Genomic DNA, 24,972 nt, shown 5'->3' on the forward strand with positions numbered 1-24,972 from the left:
CGGCTTTTAGTAGGTGAATTTTGAGCTGCCGTGTATACCTCGTTAGTTTTATGCAGGCTACAGATTTGATTAAAATGCAGTCGAGAAGTGTCTCAGGTATGCACGAGGAGTGAGGGCAAACCTTTGCTGAATTATTGCACAGATCTCATGTGAGGCTTGCTGGGAGAAGCTATAAAAGCTGAGTGATGTGTATTAATAGAACCATGCTAAAGATCACGGGAAAGTGCTTTATTATAGTCTGGAAATATTGTATCTTTTTTTTTAATGGTGATTTAAAATGGCAAGAACAAAGTGAAATCTCGAAATTAATTTGACTGTTAAAATGTAACTTTGCCGTGAGCTTACGGTAGGACCAGTAGCACACAATTAATTCTTTCTACACAGTGACAGAGCTGTTTGACAGCTGCACCATCTGGCTGGGTGTGGGATAGACTAGATTTGATCAATATTTGTTTTATAATTAACCCCTGGGATGCTGGTACCTGAAAGAAGGGTACCCATCCACGAAGAAGGGATTTAGAGGTTGATTCCTGCAGAGTTGGCAGCAGGGGGCTGAACTGGGAAAGGTATTTTGGTGACTGGAAAGCAGAACTAGGTTAAAACACTTGCCTTTGTCGTGTTGGTATCTGAGAACTTTGTATTCTACTTTAGTTCTTAACATTTGAGGTGATAGAGACAGAAAACGTTTGTTGGGCTCCTGTTGAATGTTTCCCTTAGTGATTTTTAGCCTTAGTTGGAGGATTAGCATGTGAGATGTGCTCTCCCCTGCTGCCGTTGCTGCCTCCCTTCAGTGCTATCATTGAACTCAACAGGAGTTTCAACACAGAGTTCAGAGAGAGCAGTATTAAGCCAGTGGAAGCTTTGAAAATCTTTTCTTTAGGAAATAACTTTTTCTACGGATGTAATGATACCTTCTTTAATAGAGCAATAGGGTGCAGGGAAGAGGAGGGTAATGCATGTCCTTCTTAAGATTTGCTCTGCGCAATAGCTGGATGGAACGTGACTTACATTAATTAGCCCAGATTTTTCCCTCCTTCTCACAATCACACTTCATTTTGTTTACAAACTTTAAGGTGACTTTGAGCATCCCCCTACCTTACTCTTTCTTTTGCTCCACAAAGTGAGACCCATAAGGAAAGCCCTACTGAATTGGGCTGTAAGACCCCCTGGCTCGGTGTCCTGTCTCCACCCGTTGTTAACAGCAGATGGGGGTAAGGGGAAAAGCAGGATGAGAATAAGGGCATATCTGTGGTATTTGTTGTGGCATACGCTACCTGTTTCTGATTTAAAGACTATCTAATCCAGAGACAACATCTGGACTGTCATGTTAAAGCCACTGATGGACCTTATGCTATGAATGTGTCTAGTTCTTTTTGAATGTCTTTGACTTCTGCAAAAATGCATCATCGTGCTTGTTTGAGCCTTGGCACTGTGAGTAGTTTATTGGTTGCCTCCTGGTTGTATTATGAGAAGTACTGAGAAATTACTTCCTATTTACCTTCTTCACACCATTACTGATGTCATAGAATTCAAGCACATTCCTTGCTGTTGTCTCTTTTCCAAGCTGATGAAGCTAGTTCAGTGTTTCCATAGCATATTTATAAAGAGGACTTCAGTTTCTCCTTGGATGGACACCATCCCATATCTCCAATGGTTGGTCTGTAGTAACCAAGCAGCCTTTGAGTGAAGTGTAAATGGGGATGTTTTTTGATGGGCCTGTTGGAGTTTCAGAAGACATGCAACTTGCTGCTGTACCCTCAGCTCTGTCTGCGTCTTTTTCTGCAGCAAGGAGAGATCCGTGCCTTATGTGTGCTTCACAGAGCTGAATTGCCTCTCCTCCCCCTACCTGTCAAGTTAATAGCTGATTCTTTAATGATCTCAGTGAAAGCCAGAAAGTTACTTAGAGCAAGGAACTTCCTTGGTGTGGGAAAGCTTGGGAGAGAGAGTGCTTCATAATAACAGGGCTTTGCACTTTGGGGCATGTGCACATTGCCTGCTTGTCAGCATGCCCACACACCAGGACGCTGCCTGCTCACTGTGCATGGTCTGACCAGTCCTGAGGCAAGGAGAGAGGCACAGCAGTGGCCTTCCTTGCCCAAATATTTCTAGCCTTATCAATTGGCTAGCAAAACTGTCCAGGTTGAGGATCTTGCTCTTGCATAGACTCTTTGCAAGTCTGGTGAGGTGCTTGGACTTGTTACCATGTATTACGAAGCTTCCTGAGATGGCTGGTGAGAGGGAACAAGGTGCTTGAATGTGGCTCTGGCAATCATGAAGCTACCAGAGATGTTGATAGAATTGCAAAACTAAGGCTTGTAGGGGAGATGCACAATGAGGAGTGAGGGTTGGCTTGGATCAAGGCTCATACCAGTCCTTCCAACCATTTCCTTCTGGACCCGCCTCAAAATCCCTTCCAATGGTATTGTATAAAGCGAGAACAGGAGCACTCTTCTGTCTGCCATTGCATGGCAGACAGAAAAATGAGAAATGTGCTCAAACGTTGTGGGAACTGTGCCTATGTACGTGTGTAAAATAGCCTTTACCAGGGATTGTGTTTGTCTTCAGACTCTGGTTAAGGTCCTGATGTTGCTCTATCAACAAATATACTGGGAGTAAGTGAAGATAACGAGGTCAATATCCAGAGAAATTGAAAACACTGAACAACCACCAGGTGCTGTCATTTGTTTTAAGGAGATAAAATAAGGCATAACCCAGAAAACTGGAGCAGTCTGTGTAGTTAGAAGTACCTATTTTCTAACCTCTTTTAGACCTTGCTTCTCTCCATCCTTTTGGTGTATTGGGATGGATGTCTGCAGGATCACTTAGCAGTCCTGAGTACTGCTGTGAGAACAGAGCTGCTGTTGTAATTTGCCACTAAATTTTGTTCCAATTTATTGTGTGTGTGTGTTTTTTTTTTTTTCCTTATTATTCCTTCTCATTCCTTGCTTTGACATCTTCCCTTTGTGTTGCCTACCAGTTTGTTTTTGTTTGAGAGCTGCATGGACATCTCAGAGGAAGTGTTGAAAGCCAGTAGTGATGACTTAAGGCATTTGCAACTGCTCTAAGCAAAAAAAAGGTCTTAAAACTTGTTCTGACTAATCGTTGTGACCAGTTTGTTTCACGAGTTCCCTGTGCCCCCTAATCTCGGAGGCAAACCAGGTTTATAAACAAGATGAAAAGAACACCCACCAAGAGCCATAAACGACCTAGCACATGCATTTATGAAAGATGTACTGCAGTTTCTTTTGACAGGATTGCAGTGTTTTGCAGTTGTTGTATTTGTGTGGCAGCCCCTGCAAGTACGTAGGAGCACTCGCACTGTCAGAACATGGTGATATGCTTGCCGACATGTAGGAGAAGCTCTTAGAAAAAACAGGGCAGGCACGTATAGTGCCTCTCACATGTGCTTGCCCAACCACCGTCTCTTTTCATCTTTGGAACTTGCCCAGCGTGACGTAACGCTACTACACTGAGTAGCCCCCGTTACGTAATAGGGAGGTGCACACTTCTCAGATGAAGATTTAAGGAAAATATATTTATCAATGCAAAGGATATTGTGCCATTATGCTTGTTACTCTTTCCGTGCCGTTGTCAATGCTTTGTGTTTCTGGTACCTGTTTTCCCTTGTTTCCAGAGAAGTCTCCATAACAAACTCCCTGGTACCAGGAGGAAGGAGACCAGGCTGGAGAAGTAAGAGAGGGGCAGTGGAGGGGCAGGCGCCGATCTGTTCTCTGTAGTGCTATCCAGTGACAGGACCCGAGGGCATGGGGTCAGGCTGTGACAGGGGAGGGTCAGGCTGGACATCAGGAAGAGGTTCTTCACTGAGAGGGCTGTCGCGCACTGCAACAGGCTCCCCAGGGACGCAGTCACGGCACCGAGCCTGTGGGAGTTTAAGGAGCATTGGGACTGTGCTCTTAGTCATAGCTCTGAATGTTGGGGTAGACCTGTGTGGAGTCAGGGGTTGGACTCTGTGGTCCTTGTGGGTCCCTTCCAACTCAAGATATTCTATGATTCTATGACTTCTGAAGCACAACATACTGCCAGTGCTTGTGGAGAAATCATTGCATCCTTTGATACCACCCCATCCTCAGTGTATGCCTGACAGCATCAGGAGAGCCCTTCAGGCTCTCAAGGAGTTGGTCCAGTACAAGAACGTCAGTGTGGATGCAGGAAAGAAGCTGTTGCCAAGGGAAAAAGGTACACTTCTTTATGGGTAACAGAAATGGCTGTTGCTGTGGGTTATGGCAAGCTGACCTGGATGACTTACTCAGCTTCCTGACATCAGGAAGTGATTGCAGTGTTTGTGAATACACTTGCCTGTGGTGGACGGGTTTCTAGGCATGGAGATTGTTGTTCATGGTATTTGCGTGGCAGGAGGACAAAGACATCACAGGTGATGATCAGCAGAAATCACAATGCCAAGATCTGTGTGCACCTAAAAGGTGGGCGATAGAGAATACAGGCAAATTCACCAAACTGAACCAAACCCAACTGCTGATAGCCCACAGCTCCTTCATCCCCTACCCTCCATCTCTCTGCCCCAGTTCTCTTGATGAAACAACTGAGAAGAAGGGGGAAAAAAAAAAAAAAAAGCTTCTCCCCAACTGCTATGTTGGATCTAGCTAAGCTTTTCAGCTGGGCTGAAAGGAAACATTTCCTGTGGGTTCTGTTTGTTTATCTCGCTTTGCTGTTTTAAATAGCATTTGGGGAAAGAAAAATATCTTTGGAAGGTATTTGCTTTGTTTGGAAGATATTTCAGTGGAGCAGTGTTGGCTATGTGTTTAAAAACGAGAGAGGCAGATATGACTTGAATGTTACTTTCCAGCTCTGGTGTGCCTTACAGATTGCAGTGTTCACTGGGAATCTGGGAGAATAACACAGTTGATAAAAACAATTGCCACGACTTTCTTCCCATGGCTTTGAAGTTAACTGAAGTTGTGGCACCTCTTTCTATAATTTTACTAAAAAAGAGAATTTAGTTGTAGAAGCGTGGTGTTTTGTCCTGTCCTTGCCTGGCACAAGATGTGTAGAAATAACTCTTGAGTTTACCAGAATCACAGTGCTCTGCACGTGCTGAAAAGGGATGGCAGTTTGGTAAGCGTGGTCACAAAAATGGGAATTGCCATCAAACCTGGGGGTTCTGGACTCAAGCCATGCCAGAGGGGGCAGTATCACATTGCGTGACAAATCCATTAATAACAAGAATTAGTTAGAATAACTTTGTATTTGGTCTCGTTTCCTTCTTGGCACTGGTGAATGAAGGTGAAAGCAGAAAGGGCTGCTGACAAAATGCCTCGTGGATGTAAGCTGGGTCTCTGTAAGATTTTTCCTGTACTGCTTCAAAGGTTACTCTTTTTGATTTTGCAGCATTTGGGGGCTGTCAAGAGCACTATCGTGGTCTCATTCACGCTCTTGTTACGCTCTGGGACCTCCCAGAATACTGCTGGAGCTCTTCTGTTGCCTTTGGTGTTAGAGCAGGGGCCAGGACGGAGCTGGCTGCCCAGGCTGGCTGATGCTGTGCATCCTTTGCATGGTACCTGCTGGGAACCATCCCTACACGGGCCAGAAATCATGGTGAGCACCGTGCCATAGGTCAGAAATGGGAGAAAGACTGAAAGAAATCGGCTTTCAGTGTGACAGTGTGCATTACAGAAGGGTTTTCAGGAAGTCGCCTCCCGCTTTTTAGATGGCTTATTTGTTTAATTTTAGCAATTTCGGTGAATTAAACTTTTTCGCTTCACCTCACTTAACTTCCGTGTGCATAGAGGCCTAAGCAATTGATATGACTTTTGCTGCTGCAGCTGTTATTTTCTCAGGCGTGTTTCTGATTACTGTTGTCTCTGTTGCAGTAGTTTGTTCTGCTGCAAAAAGGGAGCAACGCGCTCCTATTCTGTATGTATTTTACTAATTTGTCCTCACATGCATTGCTTAAAAAAAAAAAAGCAAAGAGGAAACAAAAGCAGGGCTTGGGGTCCCCACTTCCAGACATTTCTCTCAAGCAATGAGTTTCTCATCTGTTTCTTAACATGTATTAAAAGCAGAAAAGCAATATACGACTTGGGATTTACTCTGGAAGTAGCTGATTTTTAGATTGTAAAGTAATCTCATTGAGCAGCTGAAGAACGTATGATGCTTGTGATACCGTATCTCTGCCATTTCTGTGCTTGGCTTTTGGCGTAAAGCCTCGCTTGCCTGAGGCATAATATCCCAGCAAGACATCCACACTGCCGTGCCTTCAAAACGTAGAGCTGTTTGTTAACAATATGGGATTGTTTCTCCAAAGTCACTGTAACCCTAATTGTCCCCCCCAACCCCTTCTGTGTGTAGGAGTAAAGGAACATTTTGGATTTGCTTTGTGTGACCACATTGTGATGTACCCACCTTCTTGTAGACTCTTTCTGAAGCCTAACCGAGTAGCAGAGGGTGGATATGTTCCCTGCAGCCTGCTTGTGGTGGTAGTGGGGGGGCTGATTGGCGTGTCTTCTGCCTGTCTGGTGGCATTAGTATTCATATCAAAGGAAGCTGTTTGGTTCCCTTTCTCCTGGGCAACCGCAGGAGTCGATCCCTGCTCCCTGATGTGAATGGCAACAAAGGCAGGGGAACCATTCGTTGATTCAGAGCAAAAGAGCCCAAGCGGGTGCTTTGATTTCATAGAAACCCTGCCCTGGGAGGGCTCTGCAAGGTTAGTCTGAATGCCTTCCTCGTAATTGTGACTCCCAAAGCGTTTTGGCAATAAAGCAGTGTGAAAGATAAGCAGGCAGGCCTCACGGATAATTTTACATTAATAACGATGACTTAGAAATGCCACTGTCAGACAAGTGATTCCTCTGTGAGAGTCAGACCATCATTAAAATATCTAACGCCAGAGAGGGTCTACACTGGTGGTAAATGGGTTATTGACTTTCAGCTCCTGTTTTGACTAAAACTATATACACAGCCTAAGGACTCCAGTGGATCCCAGTGCCTAAGGTGGTAATGTATTCTGTAAATCAATAATATATTAGTAATAAAAATGACCAAAGCATACATCCATTAAGGATTCATAATAAAAATTTGTTTAGGTTATATACTGCGTGTATTGATTGCTGCTATTTAAAGATAAAGTATGTCTTTCAAGCAGAGTGCTTATATGCATAGCTGCCTACATTTTAAATCCATTTATTTTTAATATGAAGATGAACTTAAATAACATGAGGAAATATGTATGAATAGAAGTCAGTATTTTAAATTGCAAAGCATTATATGGATGCAAGTGTGCTGAGAAGCCACAAATAGATGTCTGACATTGCTGAGACCTAAATATTGAGCTGTAGCAACATAATAAGCAATGTACGTGGCACCCACTTGCTGCAGCTCCAGGCTTCCCAGTAGCTTAAGTTTATCTTTTCTTTGCACCTTAACATTGAATTGCTCACCTTTCTATGTTGAGGTATAGGAGATAATGTAGTATAAGGTAACATATGGCAGAGCAGGTTTGTGGAACAGAGCTGTCAGCAGAGTGGAGACCCTGTATCTCTGCAGTGCTGCTGGCTTTCTCTACCTTTCCATGCCTGACACGAGTGGCTGCACAGTCAAAGAGGACTTAAGGAACCACACCGATACATGGGATATCTGCATCAACGTGACTGGGATGTAGGGTTTGCAAAATAATGCCTTCAACCCATCCTGGTAATGTCATACCAGGCCCATAACTGCCTCTGCTGTTGATTTGGTGTTGTGCTGTGCACATACTGGAAGGCTGAAGGTAAAAATAAATAAATAAATGAACAGGCAAACAAACAAACAAACAAAAAAAAACAAACCACAGACAAACCTACTGAAAATGTCAGTGTAACATCTATGCTTTCATCTGCCCTGCCTGTCCATGTGGCTGACTGGGCCAGGTCCAGTGCACCTTCAGCAACGAAGAGGCACCTCTGGTAACAAATGGTTGAGAAAGCAATTCAAGTGCCGTAGCTGCAGTCTTTATGTTTCCCTGCAACAAATAAAAACTGTTTTAGATTACACAGATTATGGTTCATTATGAAAACAAAGCAAGCCTCTGACTGAAATCCCATCTGTTGGTTTGCATTAAACAATTCCCTTCCTCCTCCCTGGCATCTTTTATTCCTAGGAATTCAAGGAAGCTGTCCTGGAACATTTTTGTCCATTCACAACCACGAGATAAAGGCAAGATACAAACCTTCTTTGCATGGATGAGCGCAGCAGGTATCTGCATAAAAGCTGACTGAGACATTTTTATTTTTTATTTTTACTGAGATAATAAATTCGGCAAGTTCCTTGCTGCCAAACGTCCCTCTCTCTTCCTGTTTTCTTTCTCCTAAATCTTCATAGATCTTTAAAATACAAAGAGACTACTATGATCAACAAGCCAGACTGTGCACAATAGAGATCTCACCCTGTGATTTGTGAATCAGGCTCCCATATCTCCAGTTTGAGCTGTAACATATCTTCCAGAAAAATACCCAGGCATAGCTTAGGGACTTCAGCTGATAAGGAATACATCACATACCTAAGTAAACTGTTCCATGGTAAATTACTCACACTGTTAAAATATGTACCTTAATTCTAGGCTGAATTTATCTACCTTCAGCTTCCAACCATTGCATCGTGCTTGCCTTTTGCTGCTAAAGAGCTCGCTGTCCTTAGAAATAGCTTCCCTCTGTAGAAACCTCCAGGCTGCAGTGTTTTTTTTGAACTAGTTAAACAGACTTAAGCACCTTTGGTGTCTCACTATAAATCTGTTTTTCCAGACTCTACTTCATTTATTTTTTAAAATTTATCTTAAGCTCTTTTGCAAAACCTCCTTCAAAGTTTCTGACAATCTTTTTTGAAGTACAGAAACCACAATGTACATGTTCCCCTAATGGACTCATTAATATCATATGCAGGGCAATTTCGTCTTCCCACTTCTCCTTGTTTTCACCTCCTAATACTCACAAAGATCATGTTTGCCCTTTGAGCCACTGTGTAGTGTTCAAATGCTTATCAATCATGCAAACAGTTTTGTTTCAGTGACTGCTTGCTAGGCTGTGGTCTCACATAATGAGCACTTCTTGTATTCCTCCTTGGGCTTGCATTTGTCTGTGTTAAAGCATGGTCTGCTCGAACAGTGTACAGATCAATCTGCAAAGCTGACAAGGTCCATATCATTACTTAACATTTTATCGGGTTTTGCACTGACTGCAGATTTGGCAAGCCTGGAGTTTATTTTCTTTCAGATCATCAAGAAGTGTGTTGAATGATACTGGACTGATGAGGTTCTTGCTGAACTTCCAGAAATGCATCAAGTTGGGGTGACAATTCCATGCTTACATAATTTTTGAGAAGCAAGAGCTAATGCATTTTTTCCTGTGTGCAATGGGAGTTATGTTCTGTTCTCATAACCTTGATTTCTTTAAGAGTTGCCAGTAGCAATGTGCCAGTGTCCCAGATCGAGTTAAAAAGCAGCATGGGCTTCCTAAGAGGGTGTCTTTTTTCTTTTTTTTCTACAAGCTCTTATATCTAAGGTATCTAATTCTGCAGAATGAAAAATGTCGGGCTGTAGCACTTGCTGTTATATCTTTCCTAATATCAGATGGTGATAAAGAGGTGCTTTTGTTCTCTGAATTATGAGTACATCTGTTTGCTTCTTTCCAAATACAGGTTGGAGTGAGTTGGGGGATATGTGCAGAGGGTTTATTTAATGCTTGATACCTGGCTGTGTTTGTCCTATACACCTCACTATTTTAAAAATACTGCCGCTACTTAAAAGTTTTACGAGCATAATTTTTCTTAATCTGATGGTAGGCAGGTTTTCTGTGTTGTTGTTGTTTTGTTTTTTAATACTTTGAGCTTCCATAACTGCAAGCTTTGTTTCCAAACTGCAATTTGTACTTGTTAAAACTGCATTGCTGCCTTTGTCTTCTTTTCAAGTGAGGGTAAACTTCTTAACAAAAGAAGCTTTTTCTCGTGATTGTAGAGTGGGGAATTTGTCACCTGGAATCGGACTTCTCAATTTACTGTTTGCATTGAAATGCTTAAATTTTTATTTCTATGCAGTTTGGTGTGAAATATTTTCATCTACAGGATGCTGTTCTGGGTAAAGCCCCCAAGTAGGTATCTTACCAGGGAGGGCTGTGGTCTTAACTTTGCTTTCTAAGTTAAATTGGTTTGTGATTACTTGGCCATTGGCACCTTTTTGTGTTGGTTTGTCTTTGTTCAACAGACATAAACCATAGGAGCAGGATCCTGTATGAAACTACCCTCAGACAGTCTTGCTATAAAATTTCCTTAACTTTTATGCTAAGTAGGCAACACTACCTTACTACTTTTTTCAGTCATGCCTGAGACTTGTAGCATCTACTTCTCAGACAGTAATGCCATGAAAAAATTTCAGAGAGAGATTTAGGGGCTGCTATTCCTCTGAGCAGCCCCTAAATCCTTATCTGAGTCTGGGGGTAATGGCAACTCTTCACCAAAGCAACATCCCGTGTGGTAGCACCTTCACCCAAAAGTCCCCATGGCAAATGTTCCAGTGCTTTGAAAACTATTTTTTAAGAAAAAATGGGTTCAACACCAGCCTTTCTCTGTGACCTTTGGTATTTTTAGGTAGTTCCCTACATCCCCTGCCAAACAGATTTGTTAACCCTACCTCTGCAGAGTGTTGCCACGGTAAGTCCTGTGGGGGTGTTTCTCAGGTGCTTTACCACGGAATAAAAACTAAAAAAGCCTGATTTCATTTATAAAGCTTTTCCCTCATACTCCAACAGTGCCCTTGGAGGGCAGTGGTAGCAGAACAATTTCCTCAGATACGAATTGCAAGCACAAGATGGTGGAAATATGCAACAATTTTATTCTGAGAAAAGGCAGAAAATTCTAGATGTGAGGTATGTATAACTCCAGGATAACGATGCCTGAAACACCTACAGAAAGAGATGGGTGTTAAAAGTACAGGAAAACATGCTTGAAACAGATCCTTTGTTAGAAAGCTCACAGAAATGTGCCGTAACATGCTTACATTAGAAAGTTAACTAATAACTTTTAACTAACTTTGCCCTTCCAGTTCTGCTGCAGGCTGCCTCTGAGTTGCATCCCCGCCGCCTGTGATTCCTCTGCTGTCCTAGCAGGTTTGAAAAAGCCCAGCTTTTTCTGACACTGTATCTGTAGGGGAACAGCCCCATTTTTAGGACTGGAGTCTTCCATCAGGTGTTATGTTGAAAACTTTTCTTCGCCCTTATCTCTATCTGGTTTTGTTGGGCAGTTAGATTTGTGTTTATCTGTTTGTCTGTTTTTTTGATGACAGATCAACAAAAGATTTAATTTCATCTGCTTAGAAACAGAGCTCTTGCAGGAGGAGAATCTGAAACAGGATGAGTGAATGTGTTGAGAAATAAAGCCTCCCATCCATCATAGCTGGTTGCAGTGTGTTTTTCCTGAAGCAAGTTAGATTTTCTTCAACCATATATTTCATGAAACTGGTGAGCGTCGTGCCCTCAAGTACATCTGTATCTGTTTGTCACCCATGCCACATGGCTATCCTTTTCTGTGCTACCATCGTTCCCATCTTGAATGTGCATATATTTCCTCTTCTGGTATTTTAGTTTAAATGTCCTTTGTGGCACAGACCCTCTTTGGGTTCAGTTATACACACAGGTGTCTTGGCCTGTGCTTTCCCACAGGACGAGCCATAAATCATGGTATCCAGAGCTCTAGAGACTTTCATAAACCGGGGTTTCATAAACCCTACAGGTTTCATCTGGTGCCACGGTGCTTTCATTGAGCACAATGTCCTTGTGACTTTATTCATGCTTGGTTTTGCTTCCACCTTGGCGTGCCCCAGCCACCCTGGTTTGCCAGTGGCAGTCATGGTGGTACCGCAGGACAAGCATCCCTTCCCCGGTGTGAACCCTATGAGCCCTCAGCTCTTTTGCAGACCTCTTCACCTGGCTCTTTTGGGAACAATTAATCTGTTCAGAGCATCTGGGGATTCTGCAGGTAAGCGTTATTTCAGATTTTTTTCTCTGCCTCACCTTGAGATGGGCAGTATCTTGTGTGTTCATATTTACACCCATGAACATACGCAGTATTTCCAGATCAATGTCTACACAGGATGCATTAGGGGGAAAATACTTAACCCCGGTGTATTCTGCGAGCAGGTGGGTGCAATAAGAAACCTGGACACTTAGGATTTTTGGGTTTGCTTCCTAGCAAGCGAACCATTTTGTAGAGGTAATTTAATTCATTACTCTTAATGTTTTGTTATTTTCCATTGAGGAGGAGAGTTATCTGCAGGAAAAAAAAAATGTGATTCCCTGAAAATCTGTTTTTATTTGGAATATATTTCCACCTGGAGCACGTGTGTGCATTTCAGTTCATTCCTAGAATTAATTCTCCTATTGTTCTTTATTTTTAAGCTTGGTGGAAGTAGATAAAGTTGGCTGACGTTCAGATGAAAGCGTACGCTTCTGCAAAGCTTTTTTTAGATGTTAGTGTATTTGGAGTGAAATCCTTGATCTTTCAGAGTCAGAGGGGAGTTACATTAAAGGCTTCATTGAGAGTCAGGATTTGGAGGGTCACAAAGAATGGCTCAACAAAGCCTACTTGTTAGTTCTTGCTAAAGCATCAGCAAAAAGGATGTTGGACCTCATGCCTCTACTTCTGAGGTGGAGCTAATAGATGCCATGCTTTGCAAATCCCTGTCCAGCAGCTGGGGATGGGTTGCCTTTGTGATGTGGCCAACAGGTCAAGGGGAGATGATTCTCCCCCTCTGCTCTGCTCTTGTGAGACCCCACCTGGAGTGCTGCTCTGGGGCCCCCAGCCCTAGAAGGACGTGGATGCACTAGAACGGGTCCAGAGGAGGGCCACGAGGATGCTCCGAGGGCTGGAGCACCTCTCCTATGAAGACAGGCTGAGGCAGTTGGGGTTGTTCAGCCCCATATTACACACATCATGCATTTATAGAAGTGTGCGTGTGTACACATAGATATATATTATGTATATATAACATTTATGATGGATTACAATTCTGAGAGGCAAGATCTTCAAGCAGTCTGACTTCTTTATAAAACTTTCGCAGAGTTACGGCTAGTGGAAAGAGCAAATTCTCTGTTGCTATTTATGGCAGAGACTCAAAGAGGCTGTGATGTCTAAAGCACCAAGAAAAATCACAGTTATTTATTTAATGGTCTACCGTTTAGCCATATTACTTCCTGAAAAATGGCTAGGCTTCAAGTTCTGGGTAACTTCTTGTAAAATTAACTCTACGGGAGTCACTCTTGACATTCAGTGCTGTGACGGAATTGGTTTAAATGTTAAATGTTTGGCACCCAAAATTTGTATACAGGTCTTTGAATGATAGCCTGTAAAACTTGCAGAGAAATTCTTCCCTTTTGCCTGCTTTCCTTTCTCTCTGGACATTTCTTCAGATTTCACTCAGTTCTCCTTTCTGGGCAATGCAAACTTAAAAATAGATTTACTGCTTTGCTAAACAAGTCCATAAACATCACCGAGTAATCCTCACCATGCTGTTCATCATTTCTTTAATAATGCAGATATTTCTACAAGAGCTTTAATGGTCCCCTTCAGAGGCTATTCAGGGAACTGTAAATCAAAATTAAACTTTAACTTTGAGGAGGTGTTACTTGGTAGGAATACATTATTTGCTGTCACAGTATTTCAGCTAAACCCCAAATACACCTAACCTGATTTGTATCTACCTTAAAAAGGATTTCTGAACCTGATGACTTCTGGATTGGGTCCTGATTCTTTGTTTGTTTGCTTGCTTTTTTATTTGTTTTTGTTAATTTTTGTGTTTTTGTTTTCCCTCACAGTGGGATAGAAATCAGGTCTAGTCTCCTTGGTCTCCTTATCTTTATCCCTGTCCTGCTTCCTGTAGCTCAATGCTGCTGCCTCCCAGTTCGTGGTGGTGCAGGTAAAGGGGATCAGCATGTCCTCAGCTCCTGGGCAATATCCAGCTGGGGACACCATTAATCCTTGTGTGTGTATGATTTACTATGCATTGAAGCCCATTCAGATGACACCTAAAAAACGAACAAACAACTCTATTGGTTAACAGGGAAATTATTCTAGATTGACATTATTTTAGCATCTATAAGAATTTAATCTGGTGGTTTAGGTGGAAGTGGTAATAAAGTGTAAATAAAGTGGTAATAAATTATCGGAAGAACTTCTGATTTAATACAAAATCTGAAAAGGATAAACAAATCCTTTTTCCTTACAAGGGCTAAACCCTTGGTACTCATTTACCTGAGTGCCTCTATGAGCATACCTGCTATGGTGGTTGATAAAAGTTTTTTATCTGAGATTAAAAAATTAACCTTACTAATGGCTATAATAAAAAGCTACAGTGGAGTAATTTAAAATGAGGTGAATTTTGTTATTACTCAAATTCCACTTGCTTCACCACATTAATTTGTACTGAATTAAATTTCAGACTTCAAGGTTGTTTGGCAATGTCAAAGTCAAAGCTTCCCTGCTTTTTGAAGACAGCTAAGCATCTATTGTAACAGCAGTAACTTGGGGTTGGATAAGTGGCATGTTTTTCCTTACCCAGGGCGCTGGTGTGGTGTGTGGTATGTGGATTTGTTATAAAACAAACAAGCAAAAAGAAAGAATGGTCTCCGTTGCACAGAACTTGACGTTTCCCTTATTGAGAGCTCCAGCATCTGAATTTTGAGGGCGAAGATTTCAGGATTTAAAACCCTGATACTTAAGCGATGTCTGTGTTAGGCTGAAGGATAACTTTAGCATGAGAGTTGTTTCTGGGTCTTCTGTTCTGCAGTGCAGGACTTCAACCGCAGGTTCTTACCCTATCTTTACAGTTTTCCTATGCTTGAAAGTTAATTTCCTCACAGGAAGACTGTGAATTTAAAGAGTAGTTGTATCCGAGTATCTTCTCGTCCGTGTCTTTCATTACAAATGAGATGATTCACTGCAAGGGAAATATCCTTGGGAATAGATTTTTCCCATGATGTGGCCTAAATATTAATATTCTTGCTTTGGACTGTCCCCTTGGAGACAGGATGTCTTTTGTCTGTTGTTCTCAGCTTGGTGTTTGTACTAAATTTGGTTAAGTAACATTTAACTCAGGCTGGGACTGGACTTCTGACCTCTAATTTGAAGGTAGGTCATCACGTTATTTTATAAGAGCACATTAAATTCGGCCTCCCACCCTTCTTTTTGGAATGCTTTGGTTCTTTTCCATGATCTTAACTAACTTTTTGTGAGCTGAAACAATTTATGGAACCATTTTTGACCTCAAATTCCACATAAAATGCACAGGGAAGGACTTGATTTTTTGTTTTTTTGACTTTTTATTTGGTTGTCTTTTCTAGGTTGTTGCACAGGATTGCATTTCTTTTCGGTCTTTTTTTTGCATACTCAGTTCCAGAGGATGATCCTGCAGTTAGTGAGGTCTGCTCACAGCTGGTTGTTTGCTGGGTGGGGGTGGGCTCTGATTAGGGTAAAGATGCACAAAGGAAAGTCGCAAATTGTTCTGGATATCTTCTAGGAAATAATAAAGCCCGGGGGTGTGGGTATTCAATTCACATGAGGAAACACAGGCTGAAGCCACATTCTTCACCTTCTGGGGTTTCTTCCTTTCTGGGGCAGGTTTTGGAGTGCTTAATGGCGAGGATAGTTTTCTCATTTTCATTAATAAGACAGCAATCAGCTGAGGGCTGGAGGGGTGAGCCAGGAGTGGAGTCCGGCCCTGCCTGGCTCCAGCCTTGCGCTGTCGGAGGCTCCAGCCATTTGGCCACGCTGGCTGCCTTCAGCCTTCCTTTCCTCCCTGGAGAACCTGGCTATGGATGCTGGAAGCATCTCCTGCAAGGGCTCGGCACCAGCCGCTGTCTGTAGGCTACACCTTTAACCCCTCTGCGGGCTGAGAGCAGAAGGAAGGCTCCTCTACCCCATCCCACTAGAAAAGACGCAGGTTTCCTGGCTATTTAATCTGTCATCAGCATACGCAGAGAAAGCAGGGGGGAGAGAAGAGCATTTCCCTGTTTGTATTCCGATCACAAGTTTCCCGAGAACTTTTAACCAGCCGGTATTTTTAATCTTGTCAGAACTAAACTAATATTTGTGAGCATGGAAAGGCTGGGGGGACGGGCGCAGTGCAAATGGGAGAAATGTTTGTTGTCGCTATCTTTAACTTGAGTTTTTGTTTGCTGCCAATATTGTTCGTCAGATCAGAGGCCAGATGTAATTTGGATTAAGGGAGAGAAGAAACACTGAGCTCTGTTTGCGTGCTGCAAATGAATGCGGTAACGTTGCTTTGTTTCTTAACAGGAAAAGTGGGACCCTGGTGTAGAAAAGCACTTGGGCATGTGCTTTTCTTTGGGGAGTGACACTCATAGAAGGCCTTGTAACCCAAATGGGATTTCAGCCTGTACCCGTACCAGAGTAGGCTGCAGAATAGGAGGGTGGCTTTATATAAATATATATATAACTTTTTTTTTTTTTCTCCTGCAGAATCAAAATGAATGGTGGGAATATTAAGTACTGTGAAATTACAAACACAGAAGTGTTTCTCCAAACTAGCAGGAAACCTTTTCCCCCAGCGTGGTGTGTTTGCCTTTGGGAACAGTAAGTCAGGTGTTTAGCTGGGCAGACCAAATCCTGTGTAGAGCTTGTGAAAATAATTATCTCTACATTTCCAGCTTTTTGTTTCGCCGTGCTTAAATATGCACTTAAATTTCACTCCGAAAAATCTGAGCCAGAACATCATTCCCCTGGAAAATTGCATATAATACCTAATTAAAAACATCATCCCACACTTTTCTTTTAAAAGTACATCTACTACCGTCATGCCTCTAAATGTAACAGAGCTCAACAAGTCTCTAGCAGCCAAGAAGAGACGTAATTTAAAGGCTATTTCAGCATTTGATTAAGCACACAGTGATAACTACAAGCCCATGCCCTGCAGGCATGACAAGAGGCAATTATGTTCTGAGGTCAAAAGCAAGGGGGAGAAAAAGCGCAAGATTTTGATGACTTACTTAATTTTCAAGCTCCTGAAATTAGCAGAGACAAAGAAGTTCTAAATCGCTGAGATAAAATCCTGTGACTGTCTGTGACTGTTTCTCCCTCTCGCTTTGCCCTGTGTAAGCTGAGGAGCATGGGTTGCCACCAAACGGCCGCAGTTAGAAGACTCAAACTGGCACACGATTAAATGTTAAAAAAGAAAAAAAAAAAGAAAAAGCGTTTTTCAATTTTTTTAGGTTCAGCTGTCTGTGCTAGATTGATGTCTGCACATAGGATCCTGGAAAAAGGCACCTGTTTTCCAACGTAGTGAGCAGCCGTCAGCTCTTCTTGACTCCCAGCCAACAATTAGGTCACTTATTTAGGAGATTAAATAAGGAGCTCAGTGAGAGACTGCAAAGATAGGGAGCTGCTCAAAGGAGAGAGAATGGATTAATGAATTAATACAGTCGTGCTGTGTATTTCACAGATGGGCTTTGATGTATCTTATTTCATAGCAAGAAGCACACACACAAATAATAATAAAAAAAAAATCTCTGCTCCTCACTGGAAAACCAGTAAAAATGATAAAGTAAGATTATCACATAGGGACACAATGTCAACAAATGTGCTTGCAAAGGAGATAAACAACCAACCTCAAATCTCTCTTTGGAGTATTTATTGCAGATATCAGGGTAGAAAAAGGCCACGTGGAGCAACTCATTTGATAGAGAATGGCAGGATGGGAAACATGCACCATTGATTTCTCCTATTTCATTGTATTATGGTGTTCCGTTATCCCTAATTCCTGATCCAAACAAAGCTCGTCCAAGGTGTCACATTTATCTTCTGCCACATATCCAGGACATAACTGTTGACTGCGTGATACCACAGTAAGGTATCTATAAGCGAGAGCTGTCCTGATAGCAGGTGGTTGAGTGACTGTGTAAGAAACAAAAAGGTGAATTTCAGTATATAGCAAGGCACATCTGGAAACATTTGCATCCATCCAGGTACTCTTTAATGGGAAGTAGAATATGAGCTGTTTTCCATTCCCATCCCCATCCCCATTCCCATTAACATTCATGCAGTTTTAGTAGATAGATTTCATAAAGTCTCACGTGCATATAGAACATACAAGAAATGTGCTCTCACATCTGGTACAGAACTGTGTGCAATAGCTTTTATTAAACCTCTGTATTTTCATTTTAACTGTAAAATCCTCCACTAGAAGCCGTAAGTACTGCATCATCCTTGTTGATAGACTTGCTGTGAGATTAGGACACTGTCTTTGCCCTCAGATAAACTTCTATTTTAATGAAACCATATTGCTGGTAGCAGCTCCTGATGTCCTATTTCTAATAAAACATGAGAGTTAAGATTAGCTGCGTACGTACAGGATTGCTCTTTGACAAATACACCAGGTTTGTGTAAGTGAATTCCCAGTCAATTAATTTCTATGATTTTAAGCAGGGTTTTCCTCAGCCATCGTATCTTTAATGCCTGCCTTCCTTGACAATATAGCATAGTTACTGCAAAAGAGGCAAAGGAATTAATGGCAAAAATGCACTTTCAAACCTCTGGTCACCATGCTTCAGAGTTTTTTGTTTTCTTGTAGTGGGAACTGCAAAAATAAATTAGTTTTAGCATCTGTCTTTGTGGTTATGGTAGTCCACAGACACATCCACAGCCCAATGGAGCAAGTGGCCAGAGAGGAGCCTGCTCTGTTTTCAACCCTTTGCTTTTGCATAAAACAGAACTGGTCATTAACCTCCTAGAGAAAATACTCAAATTCCCCAAGAAACTGGCCAAAACTTAGTCCCAAACAGCTAATGTTAGCTGTATACCTCATCCTGCCATTTTCTTGGCACTTCATAGAGTCCTCTAAGCACACGGTAGTAGGAGAGAGTACTCTTGGCCTCAGCCTTCTGCCAAAATCTGCTCGAAACCACCTGCCTCCCATACTGCCAACCTGCTCAGGCTTAGTACGGAGCTAGCAGAGAGCGACCTCACCACAGCTCCTTCCAGAACCTGAAAGTTTCTGGTCAGCAGTGGGCCTGTGATCGCGAAAGGTAATGCAGGCAACTAGAAACTCTTCCCTTTTGCCATCAAGTCAAGCGTTGGGCTTTTTTCTTTGCTCAGATCTTGTCTGTGCCTCCGCGTCCTGTTCCTCCTCCGCTCACCTCGTAGTTGGTTAGTAATATCAAGCCAAAGGTGAGAACGAGGAATTACATCTTGGAGGTTTGTGCTTTTTCTCCTGGCTTTCCCCTTTCTGAAACACGAGGATTTGGTTTCGCTATGGGTTTATTGCATTAAACAGATGTATGGTGCAATAAGAGACCAGGGCAAAACTGTTACTCTAATCTCGGGAAAGAAGCACATCCTCCATGATCCAAACCCTGAAGCTATGGTAATTGGAGAAGCTATTATCGAAGAATGAAATGCACGTCTGTCTCAGGAGTTTGGCAATTAGTCCACAGCCCTACCACAGCACTAGTATCTGCTTTTAGAGTAATCCCCGCAAAGTCACAGAAATGGAAAGGTTCATCTGTCCGATAATGCGGATCTCAATGAGACAATTGACAGTAATGGGATGTTGCACAGGAGTTAATGTAATGTGCTGGATCGCTGCCTGCCAGACAGACAGACAGAGGCAGCCTTCATCAGGCTAAGGGGTACGCAAACAGCAGTGCACTCGTTTTCCATAAGGAAGCACGGAGTGTGTGCACCAGGTTGAAGTTTTACAGGAGAAGACATTGATGCAATGGCACATTGTCCCTACAACTGGAAACCTTTGTGGTATGGGGTTTTCATCCTTGTAGAATAAGGAAAAGTAGGGGTTGGCTTTTGTTTCGGCTCGTGGCCAGCACGTTTGGCTGGGAAACAAGTAGTTGGTTCCCAGCTTCACCATGGGATTGCTGAGAGATCTTCTGGAAGACACGTAACGCTTCTGTGGCTCAAATGAGAGTGACAACACGTAGCTAGTTCACGTGGGTGTGAGGGCATCGATGCATTCACGTTGTTCAGGCTGCTGAAGATCTTTGGATCAAAGGGACTGTGGAGATCAGAAGTATTGCTGCTTCTTGTCTTTCAAGTTTGTGTACTAATACTTTGGGCTTTGTTTTCAAGGCATCTCAAAGCACGTTTCTTTGTTCATTGCCAACACAGAGCCAACTTTTTTTTTTTTTTTTAATCAAATAAGATTTCTGATGTCTGTTTAAATGAACTTCCCAAGCACGTGGCAGTATCGAGTGCACATAGATCAGAAAATATCACTGCGGGTACCAGACGTCGGGGTGGTTCCCAGAACCTGCAGGCCAGCCCCTGGCATGCTGCAGGCGGTGCTGGAAACCTTCTGGCACCTGTGTGTGTTCTGAGGACCTGGAAAAGGACTGGGAGCCATGCAGATGTTAGGGCAGCTGCAGTCATGCTGAGCAGGTGGGATCCTGGTGCTTGCGTTGCTCATGGACAGACCATTTCCCCCAGCTAATCAGGCACAACCCCGGGCTGTAATTTTATATATCAAAGCCTTTCACCTAGCAAGCCGAAGTAATAACAACGCCGGAGTTGCTGTTTACCTCTCTCAATATGGTGTTTCTAAAGCCCTTTACAAAAGGGATCGTTTGTGTTTTTTATGATGAGAAAAGCAAGCAGCTGAGCGGGGAAGTGATTTCTCCAGGTGGCCAGCAGGCTGGGGATCAGACCTCGCTTCTGCAGGCCATATCATGAGGGTACCGAAGCTATCCAAAGCACATCTCGGTACAGCATACAGACAAAAAAAAAACGCTGCTAAATGTCATTCTGCTTTTAATCCTCCTATCAGCGTGGAAAAGTAAATGTTTGCTGTGTTTCTGTGTTAATCCTTGCAGCTTTCAGCCGAGCCCCGGTCCCCATGGCTGTGGTCCGAAGGGAGCTGTCCTGTGAGAGTTACCCCATCGAGCTCCGCTGCCCGGGAACAGATGTTATCATGATTGAAAGTGCCAACTACGGGAGGACTGACGATAAAATCTGTGACTCTGATCCTGCTCAGATGGAGAATATCCGCTGTTATCTGCCAGATGCCTATAAGATTATGACTCAAAGGTATAGCATTTAATATTCTTTGTTTGCTGACTGTTGTTTTTTTAATCCGGTACGTACACACCAGTTTGTTTGTGTGTTTGCATGAGAAAACGCAGGTTCTTAGTGTCTGTGTACGGGCATAGAATTACAGCTATCATTGCTAAACTGTGCGTTTACCAGAGTAGGTCAGGATCAAACAATATAAATAACATTTGCGGTAAGTACTGCTAATCAGCCCGCTTGATATCCACAGACTCTCGATGTTACCTCTGAAATGCCTGTATATCAATGCAGTTCATGAATATACGTGATTCTTTCTCATATGCGCCTTTCTTCTGCTCTGCTGTCTTTACATAGGTGGTCAGTAATTTCCTTTGAACTATTAATATTTTGCATTCAGAATAACATTTTCAATTTCCTAAAACACAAAGGAAATTCTCCAACGCTCATCGTGTTGCCAGCCTCAGTTTTAGGTAGGATCTGAATTTGTAGTCAAGAACTTGTTCAGGGTTACTGCTTTTCCAGAAGACTTACTAAATTTCTGTACAAATACTAGTGCAGTTAATTGCTAACACTGCATCTGAAAACGGTAACTGAGGTATGTTCCACGTGGATAGACTCTTGTAGTGCAGAGCCAGGGCCTAACAGTTTATTCCAATCTATAATATCCTGGTTATGGAAAGCCTTTAACTATTTCTAAATTTTTCAGGATATTCTTTGGCACAAGAAGTGGTGTGGGAAGGATTTCTAAGTCACAGTTCTTGATATTTAATCACATTCAGCGTGCTTCTTTTAATAACTACACACAAATAACTATTCAGGACATTATGCTATTAATTAAATAGTAATAGAAATGAGTGTTTCAGGGTATTAATAATAGTATCGACATAAGCAAAGTGCCGCTAATTGATGTCATGACAACAGTGTTTGTATGGTGACCTAATGGCTAAAGCAGTGCAAGGTTTTAATGGAGTATCTTGCTATAGTTTGTTGCAAGATACTTTGCACTAAAAATGGAGTTGTGTGAGCAATAGAAAAGAAAACATGAGTTTCATCTATATTTGACACGTTAATGGATATTTTTGAGTTCCCTTCAGAGTTGCTCCATGTCAGAGATTTAGAACCCAAGTTGCTGAGAGGTCTCATGACAAATGTGCTCATTGCTGCAAACGGCTTGTATAAGCCCATTTGACTTGGCACTTCTTTATGTTGAACCCCCCTGCACTGCTGCTTCGAGTCCTGTTTGTAAGACTGTGATGATTGCTTTTTCAAAACGTGTGGCAAGGGTAAGAACATGACATCATCCAGTGCCTTGAATTCAGCATGGTTTTAGTAGCATTACTGTAATTCTCCTGTGCAGGTTGTTAGTGGCTTCAAGCAGAAACCCTTTATCATCTGCATATTGGCAGAAGAAAACCATGTCACCCCCTTTGTGGAGCCACTACAAAGTATTAATATATATGTGTTGTTTTTTGTTTTGTTTTTTTTTTTTATATGTGGTAATGTCCTCCAGGCACTAGCTTCCCAGCCACACACAGAGCTCTGCAAGCTTCTGGTCAGTTCCCATGCGTAGCAAAGCTGCAATAAATGTTGGCACCTTGCTCAAGGAGAGCACGTAATCATACTGTGTGCCCACAGTGCTGGGATGAAAACTCACGTTGATTACTTGGCTCTGCACACTGTCACTGCCAACCCAAACTGCTTAGCAGAGAGCTAGCAGGGAAACATACCTCTAAGGCAGAGCATCTCTGCTTTCCCATTTAGTCAGGAATGACCAGTGAGGGGGAGATTTCTTGCAAGGGAAATGTGAATCCCTCCTGGCTGAATATTAATATCCTTGCCTAATGCTGTTTTTCAGTAAGGACTCTCAGGAAAGGGTGGTAGCTCTTTTCATTTAAGTATGTGATGATCAATTTTCTTGAAGAAGTGCGCAATCATGTTATTAATTGGGTACTTGTGAGTTTCTTGAAAGTAAATATGACCTGCTTCTAGTTAAAAGGCAGGTTAAAAGGGGAGGGGGATGACGACGACACTCCATTTTGCATTTATATGCCATTCTCATTTCTCTTTTATCTCCATTAATTCAAAGAGTTGAAAAAAATAATAAAACCATTAAAATGAAATACATTCCTAAGATGCGAACCAGTCTGCCAGTTCACAGCTCAGCATATGCCTTATAGCTGAGCATCTGAAAAAAATAGCCTAAAAGGAAAATCCTGACAGCCTAGTCACTGTGACATTTTCTTCTGAAAGCCTCTACCTGCAAAATTAATCAATTCAGCATTATTTAGGTGGTTTTGCAGATGAATGCAGGTTTTGATACAATTAACTTGTCTTTGCTAACGCGATAGAGTGGGGGCAACGTAGCCCTCGCGGTAATCGAAGCTGTCTGCGTATGGAGAGAAAAAACATATGCACAGTGCATGCTTATTCTGCATTGATTAATTATTGCATTCACAAATACACAGTCCCCCTGTAGGTTTTATAATAAGTTTTCTAACTGCTCGCGGTTTTTAATCAGCAACATTGTCCAGTCAACCTACAGGCATCCTGGCGTGGCTTGCGGGGAGGAGAAGAGTGAAAGGTAGGGAAGAAAAGCGTGTGTCTGAGAGACGGAGCTATTAGTATGTGAGCCAAGGCTGCGAGGGAGCAGATTTATGGTAGATATTAGCAATTTTTCCCCCAAGGACTCCTCTCTCCTCCCCAAAATTGAGCTGGCATGCTCCTTTCTTCTGTATGTTTATTTAAATTAATTTTGCAGACGAGTGCATGGGGTTATTTTGAAAGGGAAAGGCATAAATCTGATGCTGTGTTTGCGGAGCCCCCTGAGCAGTGAGAACACAAGGAGCTCTTGCTGCAACTGTTGCCCTGAAAATCTCTAAAATCTTCAGAGTATTTCTCTAAGTAAAGAAAGTTTAAACAGCTTGTAGGGAGCTATTTGATAGGAAATTAAATCTCTGTGGCCTGTTTTGTTTTCAAACTTGCCGGCTCTTCCTTCCAGCGTGAGAGCAACAGCTGCCCATAAAAGCTCAGAAAGAGTGCTTTATGGACTGGAGTTATTCTGATATAATTAGAGAAAAATTATTTCATAGCATGTTTGCTTTGGAGCAATGCCTTTCTGAGGACTGTAACAAACAATTAAATTCTAACCAGGCCCATTGTAAACTGTGTGTACAGTGCCATGGGAGGCTTCACCATGCTCTCCCTTGAGCAGCTATGCCACAAAGTTAACGTGTCATCCATTCAGACAGCCAGAGTCCTCCTCAAACAATGGGGAAAACCAGCCTCCTATTCCCAAAAGAATCGCCTTTGTGTTTATAAATGTTAACACTGTCATTTACTCTATCAAAAAAAAAAAAAGAAGAAGAAGAAAAAGAAAAATAATTGCTCTCAGCATTCTCTCTTGCATTTCTTGTGGATGCTTTCTGCCAAGGAAATAAATATGTGTCCCAGACAGATAAAGCCAGCGTGGCTCTTTTTGCGTGCTCGTGGTTTCGCTGTAGTCTTTGGAGCTAGTCACTGGCTAAAACTGACCCAAAAATTCAAGACTTCAGCGCAGGCAAGGGAGTTAAACATTTGTTTGCCTCCTCCTTGATTCGGACACACATGCCAGCATGTGCTTCTTTTTAGGCACATGCTGAAGTGTTTTGTTGAGCGAAGATCTGCCCATGTAGTTTCCCAAGTTAGAGTGGGTGGATCAGGCTTCACGTGGATGTTTGCAGAACTGCACGCTGCTGGTACCACCTTTGTTTTTAACTGAGTAATTTGAAGCAGACTGTTTTACTGAGCTTTTTGTCCTTTCCTGTCAGCATTAACCTTGAAATGAGGAGGGAAGTCTGAACACACACACACACACACACACACACACACACACACACACACACACACAACAATTACAGAATTACAGTTTTTGCCTTAAAGGCAAGTTCAAAGTTTTCTTGTTGCTTT

General features: G+C 42.3%; 1 protein-coding gene across 23 annotated transcripts in view; it reads left to right on the plus strand.

Annotated features, from left to right (window-relative positions):
* ADGRL3 (adhesion G protein-coupled receptor L3) overlaps positions 1 to 24,972 on the plus strand; it is a 524,429-nt gene that overhangs the window by 233,876 nt on the left and 265,581 nt on the right. For all 23 annotated transcript variants that reach the window (XM_038178121.2, XM_072037083.1, XM_072037080.1 and 20 more), the window contains one exon: positions 20,832 to 21,045. In XM_038178121.2, the coding sequence (XP_038034049.1) occupies positions 20,832 to 21,045 (214 nt within the window). The remainder of the gene's footprint in view (positions 1 to 20,831; positions 21,046 to 24,972) is intronic.

The sequence above is a fragment of the Anas platyrhynchos genome, chromosome 4 (genome assembly GCF_047663525.1).
Source record: "Anas platyrhynchos isolate ZD024472 breed Pekin duck chromosome 4, IASCAAS_PekinDuck_T2T, whole genome shotgun sequence".
Lineage (NCBI taxonomy): Eukaryota > Metazoa > Chordata > Aves > Anseriformes > Anatidae > Anas > Anas platyrhynchos.